The 27,125-nt window shown below is 37.7% G+C and overlaps 2 protein-coding genes across 7 annotated transcripts in view; one reads left to right on the top strand and one right to left on the bottom strand.

Annotated features, from left to right (window-relative positions):
* The window catches only part of ppifa (peptidylprolyl isomerase Fa), a 39,414-nt gene that overhangs the window by 7,549 nt on the left and 4,740 nt on the right, over positions 1–27,125 (top strand). For 4 of the 6 annotated variants that reach the window (XM_047350723.1, XM_047350722.1, XM_047350719.1 and 1 more), the window contains 2 exons: positions 17,087–17,178; positions 20,338–20,382. In XM_047350723.1, the coding sequence (XP_047206679.1) occupies positions 17,087–17,178; positions 20,338–20,382 (137 nt within the window). Of the gene's footprint in view, positions 1–13,356; positions 13,419–17,086; positions 17,179–20,337; positions 20,383–27,125 lie in introns of those variants that run through there. The other 2 variants (XM_047350720.1, XM_047350724.1) reach the window with 2 other exon arrangements.
* Positions 2,363–27,125, bottom strand: part of zcchc24 (zinc finger, CCHC domain containing 24) — a 54,750-nt gene continuing 29,987 nt past the window's right edge. The window contains exons 3-4 of the mRNA XM_047350727.1: positions 12,747–12,911; positions 2,363–6,348 (exon numbers count right to left, since the gene is read on the bottom strand). Of these exons, the coding sequence (XP_047206683.1) occupies positions 6,235–6,348; positions 12,747–12,911 (279 nt within the window). The 3' untranslated portion in view covers positions 2,363–6,234. The remainder of the gene's footprint in view (positions 6,349–12,746; positions 12,912–27,125) is intronic.

Genomic DNA, 27,125 nt, shown 5'->3' with positions numbered 1-27,125 from the left:
TACTGTAAATAATTTAAATAAGTGTAAATTGCACAAAGTAATATTTCACTCAAACCCATGCACATGCAAACTCGGGCAGTTCTTTGTCAAACACACTTTCCTGACAAACGCAAAACATGTCCTAAACTACCAATAACATTTTTCTAACAGTTTCCTCCCATCACTGCTCAAAGCAAACTACATCTCACAGTTTAATGTGCTTATACAGTGGTGAATATCCATCACTAGATAAGAAACAAAAAAAAACATTTCTGCATGTTAACAGAAAGAATCTGCATATTAGTGTTTACAAAAAGAATACATACGGCTTTAAGGATGGTTAGTCGCATTGCAACGGGGGTTATTTAACACTGCTAACACATGAAAAATACAATGACTTATACGTGAGAAAAGGTATTAATTATGTACCAGCGTTTTCTCTAATAATATTCTATGACGACATCAATATTTCCTTCTTAGTGTAACTTTGTTGCATATTCTATACAAAAAGTGTTGTAAAAAGTCTTTCCATAAATATTTCTGCAGGATATCCCTCCAGATTAGTGTAGAATAAAACAAAAACAATTCCCCAGCTTTGATTATTTCTCAGCAATAGGCCCTTCTTTATAGACACAAACAAACCAAAAGCTATATATTGCTAAACATTGGAACTCATGGCCACAAATATATACATAAAACCTCTTAGTCAGGGAAATAAGTTGCAGATTGCTTTAGAAATTTCAACATCTAGTAATGTTTCCAAAATACACATCTTATTTATAGTAAAAAAAAAAAAAAAGCAAATTCTGATCTGCTAATGTACTAGAACATTCAAAATATTTGTCTACAAGTTCATTCTCTCTTTTTATGTTTTCCATCATTTGCCATTTATAATGGCGCGCTTATGTCACATTTCTGGATGGAATCAAACCTTCTGACTGGATCTTCTCCCATTATAACACTGTTAATCATGAGGTTAATTTATAAGGCATCATTGGTATTTAGTCTGGCAAACCAGTTGGTGTCAATGAGCAAAGCAAAAGCAAGACATTAACAGTAAGACAAATGGATTGTTCCCGATATCGGAGGTCTGCACTGAGCCTGAGAAACGATTTAAAAAAAGCCAAATCTTCTGTTTAAAGGGGCACTGCAAGAAAACAGATGAACTTCTTCAAACCTGAGAAAATGACCTCAGTAGTGTCCTAATGATGTGCCATACATGATCTCACTTTAAGGCTGGTGATCCCAATCAAAACTCTTCCAAAATGGAGTTTTCTGGATTTAAACCTACTTAACAGAGATTAACCGAGAAGCCGGCCAGTGACTTGAACTGAACAATTTTACGGCTAAAAATCAATAAATCTGATATTTTTCCTGATCTGTTAACATGCCATAGCTCAGTCAACAGGTTGCATTAAAAACAACACTTCAGAATTCAAGATGTTACAGAGGAAAGAAGACTCAGCTATTTTCGGTATTGCTGAGGTGATAAGAAAAGCTATTTTCTACAGAAGCATGTTGACTGCCCCTTCAGGCTGATACTCTTAAACAGGGAATGTGACTTTAGTAGATACCAGGAAGCTGAACATATTACAGCAGAGTTCCTGTGGTTTTTTTTCTTCCTTTGACGAGTCCAGTTCTGTCTTTATGAATCATGCTAGAGTAGAAAATCTCGCAGTTAATGTAAATGTCCATTAATTTTACATCGAATGCACACAGAGACTGATGTTCACAGTTAGAAATGCTAATCGCGAAAATTGTGATAAACACTAATATAAGATGCTAAAGACTGGTTAAAATGCCATCTCTGTGATAATTTTGATTGGAATAGTGGAATAGTGAAATCCAGTTTAACTGCAGTTCTGTGTAAGACACACACACACACAGTGGGACCTCTAGTCCTAATATAAGTAATTAGTGATTGTTCACGACATAGAGGCTTCTTATGGCTCCTTTAAAGTTACAACATTTGAATGAATGATTTAACCATCAAACACACCTGAGCTTTTTCCTGTCAAATGTTAAGTTGGACATATCTGTTTATAATTTTTGAAATGATTTTGTTGAATAAAAAAATAATATTTTATCATATGGCTCAATTCTACATTTTGAGGCGTGAAAAAACATTGGAGCTCTAGTCATTTTTAGTTGGGTTTTATTTATACAGCTAAATCTGTCCCATACCTACTGGAAATCTACTGTATTTGCAGATTTTCACTGATGCAGAGAGATTAAATTTTTCTTAACTTGGCCTATGATTGAGAAAATAATTGTTTTGTTTTACGATCAACATTTTACTGCAAGGTTAAATGTTTCATCCAGAAAGTACTAAATAAAACTTTGTATTTTATAAAAAGAATTTGGAAACTGTTCTGAAGTCTCTACCATTGAGACCACCTGGCACTCACAGGAGATCCAATCATAAGTGATATTTACATATGTAGTGGGAATGCAGTCAGATCCATATATCTACATATGGCCAAATGCATTTTTGCACTCAATGAGCAACTAGTTCTGTGCCACAATGAGCTGCCAACTTCCATAGGCACTTCATTATGAGCAGAGGAGGAATGAAAAGTGCACTAAGGCAAATAGCTGGTAAAAAATATACATCTGGTCTTTGCAAACAAATAGCCTGTAAGCTTTTACTTGTGTATAGCAAAGAAGTCAGAATATATCACATTCTAATGCCAGGCAGGAGTGGGTGTACTTTGAACTCACCATATGTGATTTAATCATCCCAAAAACACAAGTTAATGCCAGGTGTGATGTCATCTTTTAACAGGCAGGGTAGTTTATAAGGGATTATGTTATGTGACCATATGGAAAACATATTAGTGAGATGTTGAGTTTATTCCAAATAACTAACAGTGAGTAAGACATTTGCTTTTGTTAATTAGTATTAAGCCTTTCAGCTTTGTGGACCTGCAGAACTAAATCTCTGGAGTGCCCTTTTAACTGAACAGTTGGCCTTTAGTTACTTTTCCACACACGGCAATGCACCAATACAACTCCGAATACTGCAAGCAACTGTGTATGGTTTTTTTTTTTAGACAAAACCCAATGTCTTCTTGGATAAACACAACCACAACAAATTATAAGGGAAAACAAAACAAAGCGTGAGGTCCAAAGTTTCGTAAGCATTTCATTCTGTTGTGTGGATCGAAAGAAGACATAACATCTATGTTGATATTCCATGACAACAGACCACAGTGGGGTTGTTATTGCCAGCTGGAAAAGCTAGTCCAGCAAACTGCTCCGAAGCGAACACCCGCCATGCCAGTTCAACCGCTAATAGAGGGGCTTTAATCTTTTTCTCATCCTTTGCCACATCTTGAACCTACAACCGACTCTCTTGAGCATCACAGTTAGCACATACACAGCTCCACCTCTGAGCCCACCACACTTACCCTTCAGTCTTGAAATCTTTTGAAGGCACTTACATGTTACAGTATAAAAATATATTTAACCAGCTTTTAAAAGGTTTGAAATACAGTACATATCACGGGTCACAACTCCTATGGAAAATAATACTTTTAAGGCAGATTTCAATCATTTAAAACTAGAGTAAAACGCCCACTGTAATACTTCAAATCTACAGTTTAAAAATTCCTTTTTACATTACACATTTATGAGAGAAGGCATTCAAAAAATTACTGTATCGCATCACTTTCAATATACATAATTATCAGCTTCGCTTCCAGGCCCGACTTCAAATTCTTCCACTTAAAAAAATACAGCTGCAGTTATTCTGAGCTTCAAAGGGATGGTTCAAAATTTTTAAAGTGAGGTTCTATTAAAATGTTATAAGCAGTTAATATCCTACCAGCAGCAGATAACCTTTTTGCTGTCTTTATTCAATACAAATCCACATTAGTTGGTCATGGAACTAAGGCTAAGAGCTTGCAACAGAAAGGCAGAGACCAAAGAGGGCATCTATCATTCCAGACACGGCATAGGCCTTATCAGTATCAGTATCAGTATCAGTATCAGATCCTCACAGTATGATAAGCTTGCGTAAAAATACTATGGCACCATGGTATTTACACAAAAAAAGCAAAAACATATAACATGCCTAATTACTTTTATGACAGAAAAATGGCACTTATTCTTACTGCTGCTAAAATAATCTTGTTGCATAAATAAACATATTGCTATTAACTATTATAATAATGTTATATTTAACATTTGTTCACTGTTATTTTAATACATAAACTTAAACAAAACTCTGAAAAAACAACTACAAGATTTTGTAGTAATTGTCCTGTTCATATCATCCTTTTTATTTTAACCTTTTCTGCTGTTCTGCTCTTCAGAGTAAAACTAGGAGGTTTACAAGCTAGCATTAGATGGGGAATTGGTCTGCCCAACTTGTCTTTCTTGTAAGCAAGGAAAAAGTGTCTTAACCTTCCTTCAGATACCCACACAGTCTACAGAAATATGTGAGGGAGGGGGAGTGTTACGATACTCTTTGCTTCACACTGCCTAAGAAAACACTGGTGAATCCAGAACTCTCTTCTATATCTCAACAAAAGAACTTTTTAAGAATGACATGAGTGTTGTGGTTTTGATATTGTAACAGTTTAAAACCTTGAGATAAGGGATATTAGGGACCAGCTCATCCCTGCTCCAAAATCCAAAACTTGAAGTTTGTGCAAACACAACTTTATGAATCTTTAAATCATTGAAATGTTTGCATTGGGTTGTTTTTACACACGATATTATTTAAAAAAGGAAATGCAGGTCAGAGCTGTCGGATATGCAGAGAATAGAACATATTGTTTCCAAAAGCAATCACCTGATAGAAAAGTAAGGCAGTATAAAATCTATAAAATTGCATTAATTTAAACCACTTTAATATCTTTATTTTTACAGTGCTTTACATTTTTTAACACTTAGGTACTCTGGCCAGAAAACCCTTATATGCTATTTTCAGTAATGTATTTCACACGAGAAGATCATTGGTGGTGCACCACCTCCTACCTCCATTTCTTGTGTGAATAATTATAAATTTTTGTATAAATAACCACCAAAACAAACATGGCAACAGCTTAAAGGTTTATAAAACTGTTTTTTGCACACACTGCCTGTCCACTTTCAGACTAGCGGTTAGCTAGATGAGCTTAGATGAGATCGGGCAAGATATTTATTGCTCATAACCTTTTAACAGTACCGCTTTTCAAAAATCCTGAACCATACCACTTAACCTTCCTGTACGACTTCCCTATTCTGCAGAATTCTACACACAAAATTGTGTGGAAAGAGATTAATTATAGCTGTGAATACCTTCCGGATGCAGCAGTGTTTGTGTGTGTATATTAATATATATATATATATACTTTTATATTAATGTTATTCAAATTATTACAAGAACCTCATTGCTATAAAAAAACTTTGTTTGACTTTGGGAAGACCTTGTTCAGACTGAAACTTGTCCTATAGATTGACCCTTCTTTTGATTTGAAGTTACAGTAATCTGTCCAACATGCTTCTGCTGAACACATATCTTGGAAGCTAAGAAAATACTCCAGAGCAGTTTAGGGAAACCGCTTCTGTCAACATTTTGCAAACAAATGCATCTTAGGAGCAACTCTATACGACTGAACCTACAGTAGTTCCTAAATAAACACGGATGCAGTAACACAATGTGATACACAAACAGAAAAAAATATGCTATATGTCCCAGTTAAAATTCAAATTGCACACTAGACGAAAAGGAAATAAATATGTGAAATGTAAGCTCGGGATGTATGGCACTTTATCCCTCAGTTAATTCACAGTTAGTAAGATGTGCTGCTGACCCATAAAACGGACGTTGAAGGCCTTCTTTTACATTTTAACATTGCTAGAAGCCTCCTGACTAAAATATTTGTCACATCGCATACTTCATTTGGCAGGAAAAAGGAAAGCAGATCTCTGTAAACACAAAGCAAACAAACCCAGAGATGAGGAATTTACACTAAACATATCGTTAGTGACACCAATACGATACATGCTTGGTGCTAATTCAACAATACATTAATTTGCCGCAGTTAAATATACACTTTGAGTAATGCAGTTTCTAATATATGGTTTTAAAAAATTCGTGTAAGATGAATGATTCTGGTCTTATTGAAGGAAGGTATCTGAAATGAAACGAGAGAATTAGAGCTACCATGTTGAAGCACAGAGTGGACAAGAAGGGAAGACCTGCATCTCAGCAGGCAGACAACATGACTTATGACAACAAAGTTCTTTCCCTCTGGGTGGAGATGATTATTGCACGCGGCGGCAGTAGTAGCCCAGGACTTTACATTTCTCACACAGGTGTTGTGGGTGCTCCTTACTCTGGTCAGACACATCCAGGCCGTCTGGCTTCTCTAAAGGTCTCTGGAGAAACAAACAGAAGAAATAATGAGACAGACTAATAAAGTGTACATGGACACTTCAGATGTTACTTTTTACCCACAGGAACTGCTTTCCTAAAGGCAATTTGCTGAACACCTATAAATCTAATTACAACTTCTTATTATCAACAGATGGTGCCTCACAATCTAACAAATATGAATGTTTCTTGCTCAGAAGTTCTGCCTGAATGCTTGTCAGTATATATCAAGTTACAGTATACGAGTGATCATATTTTGCTAAATTCAAAGTTCAGAAACCTTAGAAATGATCTATAGGTCGTTATACCTTTAAATGTTTATTACATATCAAGATCAACTGAGGTCTTGACACGAAATTGGGAATTAAATTTGACCCACCGTTATAAACTCATCCTCCAGTGTCTATCTGATCTGTGAAATAAGTGTGTTAGCAGAATCAGATGCAGATAACAACATGCAGAGAATGGTGTGCATCAGCTTTGTATTTAAAGCACTAAATGCATTTGGACAGCATGCAAGACACAACATAACCCTGGGGAAATCCCCTAAGCAACATCTCCCACAGGTCAAGCCTGTGAGGTTTAAGCCACACACCCTTTTATTCCACATTCCCAGCTACATGATCTAAAAGCTCACATGGTTGTGATCTTGATGGAGATCACAACAAGCAGAGATGGAGGTGACAGACCCCACTGTAGAAATGTTTGTTGGTTCAGAGGAAGTAATCAGCCTCATATGAATGACTCTGTAAGGCAATCTTCCCAGGTCTTAGTATTGAAAGATGATGGATAAAAGGTGGTTTGCCTCTTCTTTTTACCCCTTTTCCCCTTTCTGATTAATGTTAGGCAACTGAACTCAAAATTAGACTGCAAACCCTTTTCATTACCTGCTGAGGGACTGGTGAACTTTTTCACTAACCATTAACTTCTCGTTTCAGTGTTAGTATCTTTGTTCTTTAGATTTATTTCTAAATTATTAGTTAATAGACCTCAGTGTGATTGAAATAAAAATTATTCTTGAACACATTACTTAGTTTCTTCTCTTATATTCTCTGTATTTCAATTGAGGTGTGATCTCTATTTGTTCAGTCTCTAACCTGCTTTGGTCCATCAGTACCGTCAATAATTAACAACTCCCTGAGGCAAGGTAATGTTCCATCTTACTTCAAAATGGCTGAGGTGCCTCCTGTCCTAAAGAAATCTTAATTTCTTGATAATGTTGATGCTGGCTCAATTTGTAACTTTCATTGGATTTTCCAAGCTGCCTTTCGTCAGTAAATTAATAAAAAAAGGTGTAGAAACCAAGCTTAGATTTTGGTTGTGTATAGGTTACAGATCTCTGACCCTTTCCAGACTGGCTTTGTAAAGCTACAGTCCACTGAGACAGCTTTAGTAAAACTTTGCAATGATCTCTTAATGGTTCTTGATGCAGGAAAATGCTCTGTGTTGGTCCTGCTTGATCTCAGAGGCGCCTTTGATATTGTCGACCACATTCTGACTCTGCAATGGACTGGTTGTCCTGTTATCTTATAGGACATTCTGTCATGAAAGACAAGTTCTCCTCATACTCTGCCCCTCTAACCTGTGAGGTTCCATAAGGGTCAGTTCTGGGCCCATTATTATTTTCATTTTACATTCTGCCATTAGCTGGCATTATTCTGTCTTTTTTAAACTCTCCTATCACATCTATGCAGGTGACATCCAATTGTATGTATCTTTTAAACCGCACCAGCTGGATAGGCTGTCCACCTTTGTCCAATGTTCATCACGGATCATTGACTGTCTATCCAGCAATTTTCGGGTTTTAACAAAAAAAAAGACAAAGATCTTGATTATAGCTTCTCTTAGTTTCTTCTTTTTGTCCAGCAACCAAATCCAATGCAAAAAAAAAAACTAGGAGTTACTTTTGACTAATCATTATACTTAGTCGGAGCCAGGACAATGACGTAAAAGTCGGAGGAAATGCGACATGACCGTTCATATTGTTTGAAAACTATCGGATAGGTATCTGATTTAGTACCTCATATTAAAGTGGCAAAATTCGATTTCTTTTTTTGGAGGTGAAAAGATCAGAATTGGGCCGTTCTGGCTGCCATTAAAAGGCGGATATGGGTCACATTTGCCGGCAGTGTGAATGTAGCCCTTGACTCAAACATCAGATATATTTCTCATTCCTGTTTCAGTCATTTAAAAAACATTTTTAAAATGCGACACATGGTCTCCCGAGCAGATCATCACGTTTAAACTACTGAAATGCTCTTTTTCCAGATCTTGATGGATGATCAATTTCATGCTATTCAGAACGCTACAGCCAGACTTCTTACTAAATCTAGTAAACACACATTTCAGCTTGGTCTAGATTGGCTCCCAGTGGGTTTTAGAATTGGGTTTAAAGTACTTACTTTCACCTACTGGGCCCCTAAAATTTCACTTTGCTGTGGACGTTTTAAAAACCAACTGAAAACCCCTTAGTTATACCAGGCTTTTATGCCAACATTTTTGGAGACTTATAAATCTGAATTAGTTATTTAAAGTATTGCTGATAGTTGCAACACTAAAAACTAAAGAAAGCAAGTATCAGTGTGTTTTACAAGCAGTAATTTGGCAGTATGTTCAGCCTGACTTTAACACTGCAATGGTTCAGAGATATGGAAAGCTGCAGCGTGCTTTAACAGTATCAAAAAACAGGGAGATTATCATCTGATTGTGGTGAACTGTTTGGAAATATTAGCATCAGGTTTCTTGGAATCATTATCAGCTACAAAGGAAACTTTTCTGAGCCAGCATGTTTGGAGGTGATTTTAACAGTCCATCTGGAAATTTGTACCTCTCATTTATTCCTTTCTTCTCTAGAGTTTTTTTTTACCCCCAAACACTTATTTATTCCAACTGGTTTGACACAAGGAAATCCATTTAGTATGGGTCATTACAGGGAGATACTTCAAGCTTCCACTAAAGACTCTTCCAGCAAGTTCTGGGACTTAAGTACTGGTGAGTCAAAGACATTGGGTCCTACAGGAAAACTGGAAAATCTGATGGAGATTTGATGGTGTTCCCTTAGTAGTTGAAGGAACTAAATTGGACATTCTTTTTTCCATACTCTATCAAGGAACTCAATTAGATCGATGAAGTCTTTTGGCTTATAAAGGTGCTGTCCCTTTGAAATATTGTTGTATGGGAGCATTTGGTACATAAACTGGAATAAATAAATAAAAATGTTTTGTGTAGCACAGGTGCAGAGATGTGTTTGGGCCACAATTAATTCGATTATACCTGAAAACTAAGGAGCATATGTGGAAAATACAATAAAATGTTTTATTCAACTCATTGGTAAAAGGTAAAATGAGCTCCATTTCAGAGACCCTGATGTAACCTACTAGCCATAAATATGAATAATATTTATCACATTTATCCTTTTAAAAGAGGTGGGACTATTTCTCTCAACTGTCTCTATATTTTTATTCATGGACTTTACTAGAATAGGTCACAACTGAAAACAAAACATCCATACTTGTTACATTTATAGAAATGTAACATTGGAATGCTGTAAAATAAAGACTTAAAGTGTGAAAATATTAGGAGTTGGGACTGATCTGATCCAATATTGGTATAGGACCTGAATCTGATGTTGTTCCTGGATCGGATATTGTTTAGTCAATAGTTTTACATCAGTGTAATACAAATCCAGGAATGGTCATGTTTGTTGTTTCCCTGTACGTTTAAGCTTACAGCTAGTTAAATATTGTAGCACACTTTTAAAATGTAATATCATCAGGAATCTAAAAAAAATTAAAATGTGTGGTATACAGGTAGAGCGTTTGCACCAAATACAGAGGCTATGAGTCCTCTACGCAGCCATCTGGGGTTCGATTCCCACTTGCTGCATGTCTTCCCCACTTCTCTCTATGGCTTTCCTGTCTGCATACTGTGAAATAAAGGCCACTAGTGCCCCAGAAAAACCGCAGCAGGCAACAGCACAGTTAACTCAATATCAAAAGTTTTTTATTTTCTTCTTTTGAGCTCTCATATTCTGTCATGGAGCGAATAAAAGGTGGAAATGTCAGCAGCCTGGTAAAAGACTTTGACACAAGTTTACATTTATTTACAGTCTATAAAAAAACACAGAGACATTAATGTTACAGTTAGCAATGCTAACTGGGGTAGTCACACATAAAAGTTGCTAAGAACTGTATTGATATGTCCTTATTATATGCTGTTTACTTCATTTAACTTTTTTTCTGGTTGTTTACAGTTAATTCTTTAATTTCTCATGTATACACACTGTGTGCGAGGTAAAAAGGTCAATTCAGATACTTATGTCAAGGTGATTTTGTTCCCGGATGTAGCAGCTTTTCAAACCATCTTATCCCAGTATTCCCTTAAAAAAGCCATAGAGTTAAAAGGCAGTTTGTTTTAAAGACTACCATTACGTTCTAAGGTCTGATTTCCCCTCCACTAGCTCCTTAATAACAGTCTATAGTAGCAGCAAAACAGCTGAGCAGAAACATGACATGAAAAGATTATTCTGATACATTAGATAATTATCAGTATTGTAAATATAAATAAATAATCAGTAAATGTTTAAGTAGAAGTGTTCTGGGTCGAGATGCACAGAGGGAATCAGCTGCTGGTTGGAGTTGGATGGTTTTCTGTTCCATCGACACTGGCCGGTTATTTGCCCGATCCGTGAACTCACCGTAAATGAGCGCTACCAGGTCACTCTCATAACAGTACTCTAAGGTGTGGAAGTTTTTATTTGAAGTGAGAGGACGCAAAGAGATCTAAGAAGATATTTAAAAGGAATGTGTGTCTTCTGGGATCCAGAACATGTCTGTGGTTCATTCAGACATGCAATCACTGAAATGAAATGCCAAAGACTGTTTAAAATGATAACTGTGATAATTGTTTAGTTTATCTTAGTTCTTAGGGAGAACTGGAACTGTCCAGAATTTGTATTGGCAAATCAATGCTTTAACAAAAAGTGGGTGCAAAATCTGATCGGCACATCTCTTGAAAATTTCAGGAGACAAATTTAAATTTAGATAACAGGATCAAATTGTAATTCAAAAAACAGGATTAGAGCATTCCTAGAAAATACAATAGACAACATTAAATAGAGATTGAAATGTTATTCCTTTTCTGACAAAAAAACTGCATTATTGTCAGTCATTTCTTTGTGTTTTTTCGAGTACCCAGACCTTCTGGGTATTAGTAGACCTTCTACTGTATTGGTCCTGTTCCATGATTCCTATGATATTTTAGATGTCCTTTTGTTTGGACTTTGGTTGCCTTTCTACAAATGTTTAGCCTGGTACCATTTTCAAAAGAAGGTTTATTGTTTGCTAACTTAGGTCTGACATAAGAATCCTTTTTGCATTAAAAGGCTCCTAAATTCAAGGGATAACTCAGTCTAATGTCCACAGAAAAAGCTGAGCAAAGCAAATATTCGTACAATCTTTAATTACTTTTTATGGGTAGCTTCTCACAAAGATGCTATTTATGCCCAGTCCTTCACATGGATCCATGAAAAAAACATTTTCACACATTAAAAATATTTAAAATAAAAGATGCCCCATTAGCTGTAGCTGAAAATTTGCATCTGTCAGGCATCTGTGGGATTCTTTCCTGTTTCTCAAAGACATAATGTCCAGATACAGTTCAAATGAAAATGAAAATAAAATCCTATTAATTAAAAAAAGAATGTAGTTGGTATGGTTAATAATCTTGCTAAGGACTCTGCACAGATGAAAATGACAAAACTGAATGAGTAAACTTAAAGCTTTACATTCAGTTGTCTCACCTGTGACACGTAGGAAAAATCTGTCCTTTCCAGCTTCATTTTAGCCAAGGGTTAACAGAGAGCAGGGCCTCTAGAAGTAGTCCTAATTTTATTTCTGGAAGTGGAATTGCAGGAATGTGGAGAAGCATAAATATTAAAAGATTAAGTGTTAGGGATAAATATATCTTCAGTTGGAAAACAATGGATTCTTTCATTGCCTCTACTCCAAAACCAGCTCTTAGACAATAACCTGAACACAGGGGTTATCCAGCGTGTTAATTCCAGCACTTGTGGTTAAAAAAAACACTATGGTTAATATAATTTCATGTTTCATGAGTTTCTACAGCTTGAAAAGCATTAGAAACTTTCGGCGAATCACTTATAACATGTTTCTCTTCATTTTGAGGAGATTTACTGGGTAATTGTAAACATTTATGCGTCAGGAAATGTAATTTGTTTATTCAGTTGTTTTACATCAGTGTAGATAAAGTGGTTTTTATTTCACTTAAGTGAGGCCATCTGAAAAATCCTTAAACCAGAGTCTGAATTTGGTTGAAAGGAGCCAGATTTTTTATGTGTAACATTTCCAATTCAGATCAAGCCCCGATAAGTTGGCGGCTGTACCTGTTTGTGTGGATAGACATTGATGTGGCATTTGATGCATTCTTGTCCCATGTTGGCCCAGGAGTTGCCACTCATCCACTTCCTCTTACATTTGGGGCACTTGTACTCGCCGAAGCATCTTTTTTTCCCCTGGTAGGGTGTCAGTCCTTCCCCTTTGGGTCTGGCCTATAACAGGAGAAAAAAAACATTATTTGGGAATTTCATTTAGCTTTAGATCCATGATATGATAAATAACAGTTGAAAACAGCCAAAAGTTGTTGTTTTCTTGCAGAGGGATGTTTTACAAAACAACTGGGGTAACAACGGGGTGTTTCCATCTTTGTTGCACTCATATATCAAACTTTATCACAAGCAGAACACTCCTACACACGGTTTAGGTTGGGAATAAGGCCGTATAAATGACGTTTGCTTCCATTACAGCTGTGTTAAATTACTCCTCTGATTCTCAACAGGGAGATGATTGCAAACAGTCAGTCAGCCATTAAAAAAAAAAGCACTCGCCCAAGAACGATATTGTCAAGAGGCGCCGCCCCATGACTTCATGTTGGCAGCTGTATTTGGGCCGCTATAATAACATTTGGTAAAGTGACTATTTTTTCCCCCCATAAAGAAGACTGTCGCAAACAAATGTGCCACAAGATGACATCAACAGCATAAATCACAACCTGCCAAAATAAACTCAAAGGTAAATTTATCTTTTAGTTTGTTAGAGCATGTCATTATCAATCTCAAATCTCTGTCAGCTCTAACTCTCTGTCAGATCAGTGGAGTAAGGGGAAATCTCCAACGTGCCTTTTTTGCACAGAGTTGATCAGATGTGGCAGAAGAAAATCAATTCTTGATGCACAGCATGCATGCAGCCGATGGCAGCACTCCAAAATGTCAGGAAGCTCTTTGCCTTTAAAGTGAAATCTGAACTATATTGATCCCCCTGACTCCTCAAGCAAGATTGTTTTCGTAATCAAACATTTTGGATGTAGTTGAAGAGAGGTGGATGTAAGTGAGAGGAAGGATTGACCATCTGCGAGGTGCCTTGCAAAAGTGGACCCCTTGAACTGTTTCATATTTAGTTACGTTACAGCTACACACTTCAGTGTATTTCATTGGGATTTTATAGGACATATTTGGTAAGTGGAAGAAAAGTGATATATGGTTGTCAACATTTTTAACAAATAGAAATCTAAAAAGTGCATTTTTATTCATCCTCCTGATTTATGTCTTTATAGAATAAATTTTAGAATTAGTCTTTAGTTGTATGTTTTTACCAACTTTGCACATGTAGAGACTAAAATTTGTCCTTGCAAAATAACTCAAGCTCAGTCAGACTGGATGAACAAAGTCTGTGGACATCAATTATCAAGTCATGCCACAGATTCTCAATTGAACTAAGGTCTGGACTTTAACTGGGCTGTCCTAAGACATTATAATGCTTTGATCCAAGCCATTTTATTGTAGCTTCTTCAGTATGTTTTGGCTTGTTGTCCTGCTGGAAGGTTGACCTCCACCCAGTCTCGAGTGTTTAATAGCAGTTTTTTCTCCAGGATTGCCATATATTTAGTTCCAAACATCTTCTAAATAACTCTGACCAGCTCGCCTGTCCCCGATGGAGAAAAGCATCCCACTGCGTGATGCTGCCACCACCATGCAGTATTAATTTTTTGCCACACATAGTGTGAGAGCACCTTCCCTGTGCTGTGTCCCCTATTTGACTTGTGGCAAATTTGTAGTGTGTGTAATTAATACTTGTCCTGCCTACAGATTACTTGACCAGAGCTGTGGATTTCTGCAGCTCCTACAAGGTTACCATGGACCTCCTGTTTAATTATGTGATTATTGCTCTCAGTTTTTACATTTTTTAAAAATGTGTTGGTTTGAGTCCCTCAGCTGAAAAAATAAATGCAGACTAAACAGCATCGTTAGGATGTGCAGCAAAATTAGAGAGTTAAGTCTTGTAGAGCTCCTCCAGCTTTACAGAACCAGTCACAAGGAAAGCCAAAGCTATCTGTGCTGACCCAAACCACCCTCTTTATTGTGCAGTAAAAAAAGGAACAAATGTTCATTTGTCCCCGTTAGTGTCAGCCTCATTCATAATTTGGCTTCATAGGCCCAAATAGAGACTGTAGTCTGTTTCCTAGTTGTATTTTAGATCTTGTGGTTATTTTTGTTTTTTTGCCAATTGTATTTGTATTTTTCAAAAACAAATTGTCCCCTGAGGATGTGGATGATAAACTCTTGGTATGTTTGGAGTTGTCACCTATGAGGGCTTCACAGAACAGCTGTACTAACGCTAAGATGACATTACACACAAGAAATCTATTTACTAATTAGGACAAATCTGAAGGCAGTCGGTTGCAGTGAATTATATTTAGGGCTACCAGAATAACAGGAGCTGAATACAAATGCATTTGAGACTCTTCAAATTTGTATTTGTCAGAAATGTCTAAACCAAGTATCATCTCCCTTCCACTTCACAATTATGCACTACTAAAAGATGCAAAAAAGTTCAAGGTTTTATGAATACTTATACAGGGCACTGTATTCCTGGCCCGGCCTGAGTATGAGTAATAGAAACTTAAATGAGCAGCATCTGGTGCTTTCCAAACAGGCGTCAGCACTCTGCATCAGCACCAGCAGGTCCGGAGTAAGTATGTAGGCCTGAGCTTCAATCTGGCTCTTCAGGAGCATGACCTCAAGCCCCATCTTCTTGCATCTTCTACTGTGACAGCATGCAGCTTGGAAAATCTGACTCCTACTGGCCTAATCCACGTCAGTCCATATTCACTTTGACTGGTGTTGCTCTTTTGATGCAATCAGTGGTGAATGTTTAAGTCAGTGGCATGAGAATGTTTTGCTTTGTTTTTCAGTTACTACATAGTCAAAGTATAAAAAGGCTGACATTCTCAGTCATTAAAATACCTAAATACAGCAGCGTTTGCACTAGTATTGTGAAATAAGTTTGACAATTCTGTCAACATCTGCCAATTTGGACAATGTTTTGGTTTTGTGTTTGTTTACTTTTTAAGTTAGGTGTTTCCATTTCTTTGGGTTTAGTAGTTATGTTTGTTTATTCCTTCTGTTATCCTGATAGTTTTGTTCTCTCTCCTGCCCCCTAGTTTTAGTAGTTCTTTCTCCCCTCGCCCATAGTTCCCTTGGTGGTTGCTTTCTCATTTATTTATTACTTAGAATGGTTTTCTCCTCTAGTTATTATTATTATTATTATTAGTACAGTTTTCTTTGCTTCTTTGGGTTTTCTAGTTTAGTTTCTCACTAAGTGTTTCTGTGCTTGTTTACTGTTAGGTTTTTTGTTCTTGCTGCATTCTTCTAGTTTATTAGTTTCTTTTCCCTGTTCCTCCCCTTGTCCTTAGATCCCCTTCAGTTATTATTTACCCAGAGGTTTGTTTCCCTCTGAAGAAGTCAGAGACTTCTTCAGATGTGCTGTAAGACGGAGCGCTACAGGAGATCCTTCCTGCCCACAGCCATCATCATCTACAACGGCTCTTTGAAGAAACCCTCATAATGAGCTACAACAACATTTAATTTCCCTTTGGGATTAATAAAGTATTTTTGAATTTGAATTTACATTATTTGTCCTCCCAGATTCCTTATGTTTGTATAGTTCTATGTGTTTAGTTCCTCTCTGGCAGTTGTAATAATTATTGGTTACTTCCCTTTACGTTCTTATTGGTGTTTTAGATTGTTGGGTGTATTTGGTTTTCGCTTCCCTGCTCCTCCTTGTGAGTTAGTGTTTGTTTATCTTTAGATCTAGTTTCCCTTTGGTTTATTTTATAGTTTAGTTTCTCCAGTGTTCCTGTGTCTCCCAGTCTGGTCACCATAGTAACCATTTATTCCCTCAGTTTCCACAGCCAGGTCCCGCACCTGTTCCCACTTCTCCTCTGATTACCTTAGCTTCCTCTCCTTGGTCCATTCTCCTCCTCTCCCTGCTTATATACCTGGTTGTTCTAATTATTCTCCGCTGGTTCCTCACGTCATGCTTCTCACCTGTTGACTTCCTGACGCCTCCTGGTTCCTTGTCGATGTTTGACAATTCCTGTAAGTCCTTCGTTTATTATTGTTAAAGAAGAAAGAAGATTAAATTGCACCATGTGGCTCCCTAGTGCTTGCTTGCATTTTGGTCCAAACCAACTCCGAACATTGTCAAATTCCAATAAAAACGTATTGGAGCACCCAGAGGTTATAATCTCAACCTACAATAATCCTTTAGAAATCCAAATATAGAGGTACTTTCCCCTTAGAGCTGTTTGTTCTTAAGGGGAAACCTAAAAAAAAGACTAAACCAGCACTCACTGATCTTTCTTTATTTTGCTCCATGTTGGTTTCAGGGTCTGTCCTTGGCCTTTGGCAGCACATCACGCTCTGCCTTCAGCTGAGGACATTCAGATTAACTCAAACCAAGCTGTGTTGTAGGAGCGAGGTGGGTGTTAAATTTTTTAAACCTCTGATAATTTTTTTTTACACTGACTTTTATGAGTAAGATTCTGACATTTAATGCACAACTCATGGGTCATTATGTATAGTACCTGCAGTTGGTCCACAGTATAATTTATCCACATGCATGGACAGTTGATGATTTCAGGTCATTTTTTACAGCCTACTCATAATCTGCTGCATTACAATTTGGTCATTCAGTGACGGAACCGGGGTTCATAATATCTCATTTCATATAGGAGACAACTGGCCCAAACAGTGAATAGAACAAAATAAATCTTCATGAAATCAAATTATATGTGATTGACATATGATTTGAGGTAATTTATGAACATTTATTTTCGCAATTTATCAAAATACTAAACTACCAAGCTTAAATTAAGCTAATTTCCACAATGAAATTTCAGGAATGTTGCCTTGGTACTTTTTAGTTTAATCCTGCTGAAGAGAAATTTGTCGATGCACTTTTTTGAACATTGCATTTTTAAAACTTTCCACTTTTATGCACACTGCCTGTGCAGATATGGCTTTGCATAACTGCAAATCACCACAGAGTTCGTTTGGACACTTCGAGTCGTAAATCTTAGTGATGCACTTAAACTGTGGTCAGCTGTTACGGGGCCATTGCAACACTCTGGCTGTCATGGAGGTCTCAGGCAAAACCAGAGAGTTTAGGCACTGAAGACACAAACTTTGCAGGCCTGGTTCGTGCTGCGCATTCCATCGGACCCCCATGAAATACGTGGGAAACAATGCCACAACATCTGGACTGCTGTGCCATCACAACTGGCACAGATGGAGAAAGCAGAGGAAAACAGCAGAGAAGCCTTTTTTTCATAAAAAATAAAAGCCCTGTCATTCTGCTTTTACTGATGCAGTCAACAGCAGATCAAAAATTTCAGCTGTAAATGTTTTAGTAAGGCTTGATTTCCAGAAAATCAGAATTTATTAACTGTACACAGTGCTCTCAGCTCGATGAATAACAAGATCAAGGCCATCACACCCCACAGCGCTCTGGGAGATGAGCCGGCATGGGAAATCTCTTTTTTTCTTTTTTTTTTGCTTGTCTTTCTTTGCACTCCTCAAATAAAAACCTCAGAGTAAAAGCTAAATGGACATATTTGAGCAATTTAGAGCATTCTACTTGTCCATCAACTCAAAAAACATTGTGAAACAGCTGCTGATTTCTGTGCCAGAAGGCAGCAAGTGGAGTTTGTCACCGTATTTTTTTAACATTGCTTGGTGTTTGTTTAAGTTTCGAGGCTGGAGGCCAGTGAGCTGAAGTAAGATAAGGGTCAGAGAGTGTGTGGAGGACAGTGTGCTCAGAAATAAAATGCGTCCTCATATCACACACAAATGCAGTCACACTTTGGGTGAGTGAGCTGTTAATTGAATCATATTTGATACCCCACAAAAAAAGACACGCGTGGCCACACACAGATACGAGCAACTACTCTCAGTCCTTTACAGAGTGGACACACACACACTGAACAAATTCCACATCTACAGGTTTTCATATGCTCCCGACTGGAAAGTTTCAGTGCAGTTTCCGGCAGTACTCCCACTCAGTCACCCCCAACATCCATCCACCGCCACCCCTCTCTACGAGTACACAAGCCGTTCCTCAGCTCGTATCACAGGATTAATGAGCTCACAGACTGCATTAAATAGAATAAACAGAGCTAAACTAGAAACTTTGAAAAAAAAAAGGGAGAAAAGAACGAGACACAAGAGTAAGAAAATCCTTTAGGATATGAGGAAAACCTGCACAATGATTAAAAAGGAAAGTGGACAAACTCAACAAGCGTAAGCCAACTATAGAAAGATCATCCAATCAGCCTCTCATGATTGGTCGGGGGGAGGGGGGTGAAACATAGAGACTAGGAGGAGGAGGAAATCCAAATCTAAAGCAGATGGCCTCCATACGGGCAGAACATTGAGAGCTGTCGTAAAATTGCTGCTCTGCTTTCAATTAGGCCTTACATTTCAGAGACCCAGAAAGAGAGAGGTGGGGGGATGACACAGTGTTAACATACCGCTGTAGTACTGGCCACAACGACACTGAACTGAACCCATTATGTGAAGGAACGTAGAGAGAAAAAACAATCCTCAGGAGGAACTGCATAAGTGTCAGACTTGCACAAATAAAGTGATATCAAGAAGATAAAGTATGTGCATTATTATCATGTACATTACTGAATTAGAGAAAATGTGTGTGAGTGAGTTATTCCAGTCTAGACGACAACCAGGTAACGGGGTGAAATTGATTAAAAAGGCACGTGGTTTAGACATTTAACCAGAAAATTCAATATAATTTTACCACAAAACCATCTTAAAATGTTCTTCCAGTGAACTTTTAAAACATATTTCTATCACTGTCCATGGACAAAAACCAAGTCCTTACCACTGTCTGGGGCTGAAAGGTGGTGTTGAAGTAGAAGCTGATCTCATATATCAATACGAGATTAATGACCAGCGGACAGACACCAGACTTCAGAAACTTCCCCAAAACCTGAAACATTAATCCTCTGTCTGTAGGACAGGCTAGCCTTGGTTTAATGCAAGTCAAACCTAACAGGAATCATCACAGAGGCCACTGCTTTCAAGGTTGCGGACAAGATTTCATACTTTCTCTAAAGATATTGGAGGACATGTCTACCTTTGACTGTGAAGACTCCATATTTTACCCGAAGTCAGACCATAAAAACGTTTGAGTAGAAAAAGCCTACAAAATTTGGCGTGCAAATGCCCAATGTCATTCAGTATTATATAGGTAAAATAACTAAAAGCAAAATGATTTGTAGAAGTTGTTAATACAACCAACAAAATAGCACCTCCACATTTATTGGCCCCCAGTGTCATGCCTAGTCTGTGTCTGTGTTGAGTTTTTTTATTTCTCCTAGTCTGGTTCTTAGTTTACCCTCTGTCTGTTATGTTAATTGGTTTCAGTCCCTGCAGTCTGACCCACACCTGTTCCTTGTTCTCCATAATAACTCTGTCCCTCTGTTCATTGGTTCTCCCTGCATTTCCTGTTTGTATTTAAGTTCCTTAGTTTCCTTTGTTCCCTGCTGTGTCCTGGTTGTACTTATCTTTGTTCCTGGTCGTGTATCCGAGTCATGTCAAGTGTCTGTGTCCTGTATTCTGGATTGGATGGAGCTCGGCATACTCCTGGTTTCCCTGCCTAAGCTGTGTGAGTAAAGGAATTCAAGCCTTCTTACCTTCAATCTGTCTCCTGAGATCTCCTTCCTTGCACTTTTATCCTACTAAAAAACCCGCATTATGACACCCATGGTATAGATGTTTAAAAAGCATCTAGACCATCTATAAAAATATTTAATCTGTAAATGTATCTTTTATTGCAGTAGCATAATCTCACCTTGATGTTTCATATAAAGCAAATAAAACAGAAGCACTTCTTATGTATACTTCACACAAATTGCCATTTCTAGCTACTCTACAGACAAGAGAACATACCTTTTAAGTAAGGCATGTGTGTACTGATCTTAAGTCAAGGAACGGCTACAAGAACAACATAAAAACGAGGCTGACCAGAGGACCAGAGTTTATCTTGTCACCAATGAGTGGGAAGGTGAGGGAGGTATAAAAAAAAAACTTACAAAGCACACTTTTTGAGAACTGTAGAAGAGCAAGTTAAAGAGGAATAGTCAAAGATTGCTCTTTTTGTATATTCTGACTTTGTGATGTTTAAAAGGAGAAAACTAAGTGCTATCGAATTGGCAAAAGGGGGCTTTACAAAGTGTTAACAGCAGGGGTACCAATAAGTGTGGTAATTCTTTTAACCTTTCCACATTTATTTTAAGGGTATTTGAGGGATGCCAGTAAGTGTGGAGAACACCATATGCCATACTAACTAATTTCATAAAATAAGAGAGATGAGGTAAAAGAGACAGTGGCAATTCCCTGCAACTATAGCTTGTATAAAACTCTTTGGAAAACTTTCCGTTTGAAGTCTTTTGTTGTTCACTAGGCCATTCTGAGTAAACCAGAGAATAATCCATTACCCTGTTTTCAAGGTGGATGAGCTCGCCAATGTGACCTTTTACAGTGCAAACGTTTGCATTGGTCACAGTGTAAAAAGCTCAGGTGAAATCAATGACAGGACAGATGGCTCAGTCCCTTAGATGAACTGTTGTTGAGATAATGTAGCAGGCCAATTACCCTTTTGCTTCTTTCAGTCAAGAAATGCACAACAGTCCTACACCTGGTCTGTGCTTAAATATCTACTTGGTGACCTTGTCTGCTATGCCAAGTACTACCAATACTAAATTTTTTCTTAGTACCAACATGGACGTGTATATGCACCCCTACAGATTTCTTCTGTCTTTGCTTTTTTGTCACACATGTTTTAGCTCATCAAACAAATTTTGAGTTAATACAACAACAGTTTTCAAATGACTCAATTTATTAAACCAGAATAACAATCCAAACCTATTTGCTCCTATGGGAAAAATTCCCCAACTTATAAAACCATGAATTAACTGTAATGAACCAAAACTTTGGACAGCTCAGTTCAACTTCATTAACTACATCCAGGCCTGATTACTGCCACACTTGTACAATGAAAAAATCCTTAAAATAGAACCTCTCTGACAACACAAAGTAGGTTGAAATCTAAAAAGGCACATTGATTCTTTTTCACAGTGTGGTATTTTCAAATAGTCCTCTGTAAGTAATATATGATGATCAGATGCAAAATCACAGTATTTTCCATTTGTTAATAAAGCAGAAAAAAACCAAGGTTCTTAACTGAAAGCTTCAGTTTGTGGTGTGATTTTGTTTGACATGTTAAAACTATTCACACAATATGAAGTTTTATGAAAACTGAGACTGTGTCCACTATTCAAAGAGAAAATGACTGAGGTTGTTTATCAGACATCAAAGTTTAAAGCAAGAACATTTTGTTGGGTCATTAAGGGCAAATCAGTCTTGCAGAACTTTACTTCCTAAAGGGAATAGTTTGTCTTAGGCTGACCACATTAAAGCAACTCACATGTGGAAGAGATATATATACCTGTCAATGTGAAAACACAAAACTTAGTCAGTTTGGAAAACCATCATGTTTAATGTGTTGTCTGACATAACATCAACGACAGAAAAACATCTGAGGGTGCCGGTCGGGCAGAACTGGGAGCCAAGTGAGAGCATGCAGATGGCTGCAACGTCAAGCATCTCAGAATGACACTGTCACCACCTCAGCTGTGTACCACTGCGCACAGGACAAGCATTTTTTCATTGCCCATTTCCGCCATTGGGGTAAACAGCTGCAGCTTCATGCCAGAACCTCAGCCAGGTGCATTATGGGGACTGTTTGTCAATCCCACCATGCACTGCAAGCTCTAAATACAGCCACTGTTTTCTGGTCATTCGTCTCTCTCTCTTTCTCTCTCTCTTTTCCCTGAAATCTTTCTCACCTCCCTCGCTCTCTCTTGTCAGCTCCTTTGCTGGTGCAGCTGTCTCTTTATAATGTCTGTAAGGAGGCTGAGAGTGATGGGAGGAACAGGTGCGTCAATTGAGGGATACGTTTGGCCTCAATCAAGCACAATGCACCTCTGTTTGGGTACATAATCTCATCTGAAGGGGACTGTGTGGAGAAGACAGAGAATATACTTGAAGTAACAGGAAAAAGAACTTGGGGGAAATTATGGGGTGCAAATGTTTCCTTTTGTAATCAGCATTAGAACAAAGGCTTGGCTAGTGTTCCTTTAAAAGAAACATGCAATCAGATTACTGTGCAAAACAAATATGTTAATTGCAGTGAGATGAAATTAATCCAGGTCTACATTATGCAACTAATAATTACTCTTAATTAGATAAATTATACATGGCATGTGTTGCTGGTGTAAATGAGGACAAACCATATCAAATTCAAAATTCTCCTCCCACAAACTCTCTCACCCGTTGGAAACAATTGCAGTCATTAAAAGAACAGAAGAATGTTTTTTAAGCCTTCAAGACAGAGCTGCCTCAGTCCAAGCGGCCTCTAAACTGTTGGGCCGCTCCCCAGCGTTCTGCAGAGCTCCAGTCACCGGCTAGCATCTGGAAACCATCAGTGTAAACAAAGGAGCAGCGGAGGAGCTCAGGCCACGCTCTGACTCTCCACATCCCCCAGGACATCACTCAGAGAGCAGCCCAGGAATGCCAAAATGGCACTCAACCTGTGTGTATTGCATTTCCATGTGCCCCTGAGTGGGAAAAGTGCGTCTGTCTGGTCCTGTGTCCTTATCTGAGAATTTGTATTTAGTTTGGTTGCAGTTCAAAAACAGATTGACAGATAGAGAGGATTGGGTTCGAGTCACAATGTTAGCTTTGAGCCTTTTGCTTTGGGTTTTTGTTTGGTTTGCTCATTAACTGTGGTATTTCTGATAAGGCTTCTAATTTCTTTAATGTGGTTTCAGTTAGTGAGCTAGTCTTGGCTTTGTGATGAATGCTACAAGGGCAGAAACCTGGACAAGAGGTTGAACCTGAGAACTTGTTCTTCTCTGTGAAACATCAAAAAAGATCAAAGGATCAATCAAGTCTGATTCTTGTCTAAGACATCACAGGGAATATTTCCAGAGATTGAGTAATGTTATATCTATTAATCATGTGGTTTGGTTGCTTTTGCTTCAGCCTAAATGTCCAACATGCTGCTCATAGAGACTGAACTTCTTTTATGCTTGTGTGCGCTGTGTATAGACTTCACCACACAGCTGAGATAAGCAGTTTTATCTTGCTCAACTGTCTCTAAATATAAACTGCAGAATCACACATAATTTGCTGCCCACCTCAATCACATACTAATAGCAGTACCACCAAGCGCACAAATGCATGCCTGAAAGTTATTTTTACGTACAACCGTCTTTAAAATCTTTCCGATAAACCTAACCAGACATATTGAAACCAATCATTAGGGGATCTTTGGCACAATACACCCGCACCAGCAATTCTTGATCTGAACCAAAGGGCAAGTCAACCCAGACACCTTATTTTCATGGCACACTCAGTTAAGGCTCAACTAATAACCATGTGGGAAAGAACTGAACATGCAGCTGTAACACTAGATACTAATATTTATGATATTGGAGGCAGCAAGCTTAGTTTATAAGACAGAACAACTCTTATTGTTAGTTTTCTCCATAAACCTCTAATTGGGAACGCAAAGAAAATAGGTTATGAACCAAACTGAGAGTGAGATGAAAACTTTCTGAAAACAGAATGTGCAGAGTGAGATAAAAATGTTTTAGATATGGTGTTGGTAGAACATTATTGCAGCTGTAATTTCATGTTGGAGCAAAAAAGACTGTCCAGATACTCCAGCTAGACAACATACTGGTCACTGTCAACAAAAGTAAATAACTTTCTTATCATGAATAGTTCAACTGAACATAAACACAGTACTGTTGCAGACTGTGTAATATTAATGAGATGCAGTGTGATTTTTTTTTTTTTTTTTTGAATGTATGACTAAAAAGGGGGGTTCTACTTTTTTTTACTACAAAAATACTTCTAGACAATCAAAGGCAGATTTTTAAAAGTTTAAAAAAACTATGATTTGTTAATTACGGAAATATTAAATTAGGCCGAATAAATTTGTACTAATTTTCACTTGAACTGTTGTATGAATTGGGTCCTTTTTATATTGAAAGAACAGATTATATTGCAAAACATGAGATTCTTAGTGTTGAAAGAGAATTTGGGAAAACTACACAGTCAAAAAGTCTTCAGAAGCGCTACCTGCACTCCAAAAGATGTCAGTCTCCTTAGCCGGTAGAGTCTGCTCTGACTCTTCCTGTAAAGAGTTTCAGTGTTGTGATTTTAGTCCAGTTTATTGTTCTGGTGAATACCCAGATACTTATAAGAGTCCACTAGGGTGAAGTTGTGATCCACTCCTGAGAGCTTCAGCTTGTTCCTCAGACGTTTGTACCGGATGGTATTAAAAGCACTGGAGAAATCAAATAGCATGATCCTCACAGTGCTTACAGGCTTCTCCAGGTGGCTCAGAGCTCGGTGCAGGAAATGGATGATGGCATCATCCACCTGAATGCCAGGCAGGTAGGCAAACTGCAGTGGATCCAGCAAGCACACAAGGGGGCGAAGATGGTTGAGGTCCAACCTCTTGAGGGTCTTCATTAGATGCAAGGTCAGTGTTACCAGTCTGTAGACCTCAGTTGTTTTGATGTTACAGTGTCATATTTCACTTTAATTCCAGTTCATTTATTTTGTTTTATGCGTTTTCTTGTGTGTAAAGAGGCACTTTATTTGATAAGGCATCAAAAGCAATTAGGTTAATTAAGTTTATGGTTAAATTAAAGTTCTCATCCCGCTTTACTATCAATAATTGGAGTTGCTCAAAAACATGACTGTAGGCTTAGAGTAGCCTTTTTTTAGCCTGTAAGTTGTAAGTAAAAGTTAATAAAATTGATTTGCTCATCATTATTTGTTTCAGAATTCTGACATTATCTAGTAAGCACATTTGGACCTTTGAACATGAAGCTTGAAAACTTTTAGACCTTTTAACTTGTTAAAAAAAAAACTGATCACAAATAGCTTGAGGTGGATGCCTGGCAGACTGAAGAGGTCCTGCTCAATACCAAACTGAACCTGGTGGGGATTTATTTATTTAGCAATGTCAACCCAAATTCAAACAGTTACAGCAGGATGTTACAACCAAGTAAAAATTAATCTAACACATGGGGAATAAAACGAGACTACTAAACTCACAAAATGCCAAACATTTCTTCATATTTCATAGGACAGATTGACAGGAAGAAGAAATGGCTGCAGAGAAAAGTAAATGAAAAAAGTGATAGGAAGAAGTCAATAGTAAGATATGAAAATCCTGCATTATTTCAATCGGAAAACAATATCCATCAAATCAAAACAGACTGAATTAATCTGCCTGCATTGCCATGCCTTAAAATGCATTTCATGTAACCTGTTCATTGGATATATACGTGCTAACAGAAATAAGAAACAGAAGGTTGGTTACGTCATTTCATTATGCTACCCTGAACTTTAAATAAATAAATAAAAAAGATTTTCAGTAATGAAAATATAACTGATGATTGGCCACACTTTATACCAAATGTGAAAGTGATTCAAACTCTATGCAACAATGTAATTATAGCAAATTTTAAATGTATTTCTTGGTGCAGACTTCACTTGTAAATGGAAGATAAACGGAATCTCAGATCGGGATAAGAACCTGGTGGTTACACTCCAAAACAAAATTCAAATACTCCGATCCCTGAGGGAAAACTCAAAATCTGTTTGTATTTGTACCTTACAACATAGAAGCTGTAAATATTTCTTTGAGAGTTTTTACTCCCTCTGCCTCCACAAATGGCCAAAAGCAGGAGTTAATTTCGGATTTAAAATCAATTACAGCTAGAGCTAAGAAAATATATGACCTGTAGAGAAATTTAAACTGGGAGGTCTGAAACATATTGCTGAGGAAATTGAACTAGCCCAAAATGCTTAGCACTCTCCCTCCACAAAGCTCAAACCCAATAGTTTGGGGTAAAGACCAAAATGTACATCCCTATAAAGGCATTTTTCAGAAACAAATTCCTGCCCAAAAAAATCAGTTTTTAACCTAACAGATCCATTATAAACAGAGGGGGATAAAGAAGGACCCCAAGAAACTACCCCAAAAAGGTTCCTGATGTGGAAATGTGCCTTCTAGCTTTTTCCCACCGAATGAACTCTCGGTCTTGAACCAGTTTGGTTCGCGTGCCTTTGAACGTTGGTGTTTTGTTGAGCACCGCAAAGAACCAAGTTTCCTGCGATGCCCGGGTTGAACCAGAGTTCATGCTCTGGAACCTCTTTTCATTGGTGGAAACACGCATCACTGGTTCAAAATCACATTCAGGAACCGGAATGGGCTCCCAACCGCACTGGTGGAAAAGGGATATGAGATCATATTTGACAGCA

Source organism: Girardinichthys multiradiatus, chromosome 22 (genome assembly GCF_021462225.1).
Source record: "Girardinichthys multiradiatus isolate DD_20200921_A chromosome 22, DD_fGirMul_XY1, whole genome shotgun sequence".
Taxonomy (NCBI): domain Eukaryota; kingdom Metazoa; phylum Chordata; class Actinopteri; order Cyprinodontiformes; family Goodeidae; genus Girardinichthys; species Girardinichthys multiradiatus.
The sequence above is the reverse complement of the archived record's forward strand: the minus strand, read 5'-3'. Positions and strand labels throughout refer to the sequence as shown.